Source organism: Petaurus breviceps, unplaced genomic scaffold (genome assembly GCF_028583685.1).
Source record: "Petaurus breviceps papuanus isolate PSGF00001 unplaced genomic scaffold, PetGlider_PUasm1.0 91041, whole genome shotgun sequence".
NCBI lineage: Eukaryota > Metazoa > Chordata > Mammalia > Diprotodontia > Petauridae > Petaurus > Petaurus breviceps.
The window spans coordinates 23,899,197-23,903,005 of record NW_027187400.1 but is presented as its reverse complement, the minus strand read 5'-3'; the positions used below and the strand labels follow the sequence as shown (position 1 = coordinate 23,903,005).

The 3,809-nt window shown below is 53.4% G+C and overlaps 1 protein-coding gene across 2 annotated transcripts in view; it reads right to left on the bottom strand.

Annotated features, from left to right (window-relative positions):
• Positions 1-3,809, bottom strand: part of CASZ1 (castor zinc finger 1) — a 245,884-nt gene that overhangs the window by 38,488 nt on the left and 203,587 nt on the right. For both annotated transcript variants that reach the window (XM_069078947.1, XM_069078946.1), the window contains one exon: positions 3,042-3,110. In XM_069078947.1, coding sequence (XP_068935048.1) covers positions 3,042-3,110 — 69 coding nt within the window. The remainder of the gene's footprint in view (positions 1-3,041; positions 3,111-3,809) is intronic.

Here is a 3,809-nt window from a genome sequence, read left to right as displayed (position 1 = left end):
CTCTCTCTCTCGCTCTCCCTTCCTTCTAGTTACCTTGTGAGGTGAGCAGAGCTAATTATTATTGTACCCATTTGACAGATGAGGAAACTAAGGTTTGGCCAGTGGTGTGACTCACACACAGACATGTGGTTCGAATGCCACTTTCTCCTGAGCTTTAACCACTATGTCCTGCTGGCCAGGAAAGACCTGGGGTTTGGGGAGAAACGGGCCTCAGGCGGCTCCAAGTCGGGCAGCTCACCCTGAGACAAGAGACACATGGCTCCCCCAAGAAGGGGAGCAGGAGCCAGGAAGAAAGCTGGGTCCCATGAGCCCCGGCGGGGACAAGAGGAGTCCCTGGAGGAGTTGGGGGGAATGAGACAAGATGGGAACCCAGTTCAACCACTTAACTAACAAACATCCGTTAAGTGCCTACTACATTTGCCCGAGTACTTGGGTCCGGGTGAGGCCGTGGTCCTGGAAGTCATGGAGCTTCTGTTTCTTTGGGGGCCTATGACACAGAGCCCTCTGCTGCCTGGGCTCCTCTCCAGGTGCACAGCACTCTTAAATTCAGAATGGGGCGATGCCCTCAGGACCACACAGGCCGACCCCTGAGGAAACTGGGGCCCAGCAGGTGGGGACTAAGAAGCTGGTTACTAAGAGGCAGAGCTGTGGCTTGAACCCAGACCACTGACTCTAAATTCAGGGCTCTTTTCACATGGGAACTCAGTAAAATAAATTTAAGGTGCTTCAAGGAGGGAGAAAGAGCACCCGTAACTTGGGAGCAGTGATGGGGGAAGGCTCCCTGGAGGAGGCAGCTTCTGCAAGACTCCAGATGAAATGGGACTAGACTCACTGCACAGAACAGGGTGGGTGTGCTAGGTCTGCATCCGTCAGTCATGAGGAAACACCTACTATGTGCCAGATCCTGTGCCAAGTGCTATGAGGAGAGTGAAGCAGTCCCAGACCTTGGAGGCTTATGTGTGTGTATGTGCGCATGTGAACAATGACCTGCTGTGGGATACGGGACGCCCTGGGTTCAAATCCTGCTGGTGTGGACTCTGTGAACTTGGGTAAATCATTAACCACTCTGGGAGTTCCCTTCATTGATGAAATGACAGGGCCAAGCTCCATCCCATTATAAAATAAATACCATGTAGGGTTTGTTTGCTTTTGAGGTGGGGGGAGCATTGGCACTAGGAAGATCAGAAAAAACCTCTTGTGGGAGGTGGCACTTGGGGACAAATTTTTGAAAGGGAAGAAGGGCTCCAAAGAGTCATAGGTCAGGAGGAAGGCATCCCTGCCATCTAGAGCTGAAAAGTCTGGGAGGGAGGGCATTCAAGAGCCCACCTAGGCATTCATGACCAAGACAGAAGACCACAGCACACAGTGGGTGCTTACTACATGTTCCCTGAATTCACTGCATATCAGGATAGATAATGGTGGGAGAAGGCAGGTTCGGGCTTGGACCTATCCAGGAGGCGATGGATGTGCCCAGGAGCCTGCCAATACTTGCGGACTGGCTTTCCGGGGCTGGGAGGGTAGAGGAGGCTGGGAAACGGGGCCTGCCCTGCGGCTGATGCCGAGGAGGTGTCTAAAGGGTTATCTCCATCCCCGGCATTTTCTGACACTTGAAACAGTCCAGAGTTATGAATTTTTAAAGGCCAGCATCTGTTTGGCTTCCCACAGTGGGGAGCTCACACTCACGCCCAGCTCTCCAGCCAGCGTGAAGCCCCGGCCCCCTGGCCCTTCCGCCCCGCCTGCCTCCCTCCCCATCGCCCTTCGGAGGGGATGCTGTCTTAGAGCCCAGATGACCAACATATCTGTGCGGAGTCTCCGCAGCGGCTCTGAGGAAGTTAGGGAGCTCAGCCAGTGTTTACAGACAGGGCCGGCCTCTCTAACGATGATGTGTGAGTAGGAGAGGGAGAGGAGGGGGAGAGAAGGCCCCAATTATGGGGGGAGGGAGACTTCACACAAATAAATATTTAAACTGAAGCTGCCAAAAAGACCATCTGTTGAGGCACTAATAATAATGATGATTATAATACTAATAAAAAAGAGGGAAAAAGCCGTACTGAGGAAGAGAGTCAGACAGAAAAGGAGAAGGGGATAAAGACAGTGAGGGAAACTGAGGAGGGATAGCAAAAGACAGAGAGAGATACAGGTGTCACGGACAGACCCCCATGCCTGCCCCTCCGCCCCCACACCTCCTGCCTGGTTAGCAGCTGGCACTGACCACGGACTCAGGCATAAGTCCTCTTGGGCCATCTAAGTGACAAATACCCACCTCCCCATCCCCATTCACTTTTTTTTTTAAGCAATTGGGGTTAAGTAACTTGCTCAAGGTTACACGGCCAGTTATTATTTCTGGGTGTGGTGCTGAGTATCTGAGCCCGGATTTGATCCAGGTCATCCCGACACTGGAGCTGGTGCTCTTACTCACTGAGCCACCTGGCCACCCCTAAGCAATCGGGGTTAAGTAACTTGCTCAAGGTTACACGGCCAGGTGTTTCTGGGTGGGTGCTAAGTGTCTGAGCCCAGGATTCGATCTCCAGGTCTTCTCAACACTGGAGCCGGTGCTCTTACTCGCTGTGCTACCTGGCCGCCCCCCCATTCACTTTTAACGGATTTAAACATTTCTGCCCATAGTGGCCAGGGAATGCATGGACCCAGCATGCTAGGGTCTGCTTCCTTCACCCTCCATCCTGTTCTGTTGGCCCAGGAGGCAGGGGCCGCACCCACCCAAGAGGGTCCAAGTAGGTTCTGGTCCTTCCTGCTTCTGGTCATCACTTAATGCCCCCTGAACAGCTCAGTGACTGGGGTGGGGGGACTGAGAAAAAACAGTACACATGTTGTGCTTGCTTATTTTTGCATTGGGGGGATCATCCCATGGGTCATTGTGCCAGAGCCGTTGCTGAGATCGGGTATGTGAGTGTGGAGAAGACCTATGTAAAATGTCTGAAAGCATTTTGGGCAGCCAGACAGAGGGGATGACCTCTGCACCCATTCTGCCTGGTCCCCAGGGACCCTCTCTCCATCCCAGCCTCCCTCCAGGAATGGCCTACCTGGCAATATATTTCTGGTAAATATTTACATCTTCAGTGACAGCTGGTTTATCTGTGGGCAATCCGTTCCTGGGGAGAGACACACAGGTCATAAACGGCTGATTAGAGGGCAAGGGGACGGCCTCACTCCCCTTAGAGCTTCGAGCTGGGCCAGTCCCTTATGGGGCAGCTCAGAGCACGCAGCCCCTTGTCCACCCCTACCCCTTAGGGTGCTGAGGTTGTCAGGCTCATGGCAGAGGAATGCCTTGGCAAATGAGGGTGAACAGTCCCCCTAGGCAGCCAATTCCTCTATGGCCTAGGCTTCCAGGGGGCATCATAGATCTTAGAACTCTGAACAAGCTAGAGGAAGAAGGTTCCCGGACCTGAGGAGGCCTTGCTTCTGTCCCCATCTGCTGTCACATCCAGGAACAATATAGGGGTGGGCAGTGGAGCATCACAGGGCAAGGGAAGGAGAAAGCACAGAAAGAGAGAAAGGAAGAAGAGTGTAGGTGTGGGCAGAGCCAACAGCACCCACTGCCTGAAGAACCCAGAGGGGTCGGGAACTGGATCTTCCTGGAGAATGAGCCTGGAGGGTGTCCTAAGCCACAAGCAGTCAGTAAGCATAGTAAAGAAATGGATCAGACAGAAAGGCTCATAGACTGCAGAGCTGGGAGGGCCCTTGGAACACAGGATATCAGAGCTGGGAGGACCCTTAAAACACAGGATGTCAGAGCTGAGAGGGCCCTTAGAACACAGGATGTCAGAGCTGGGAGGGCCCTTAGAACACAG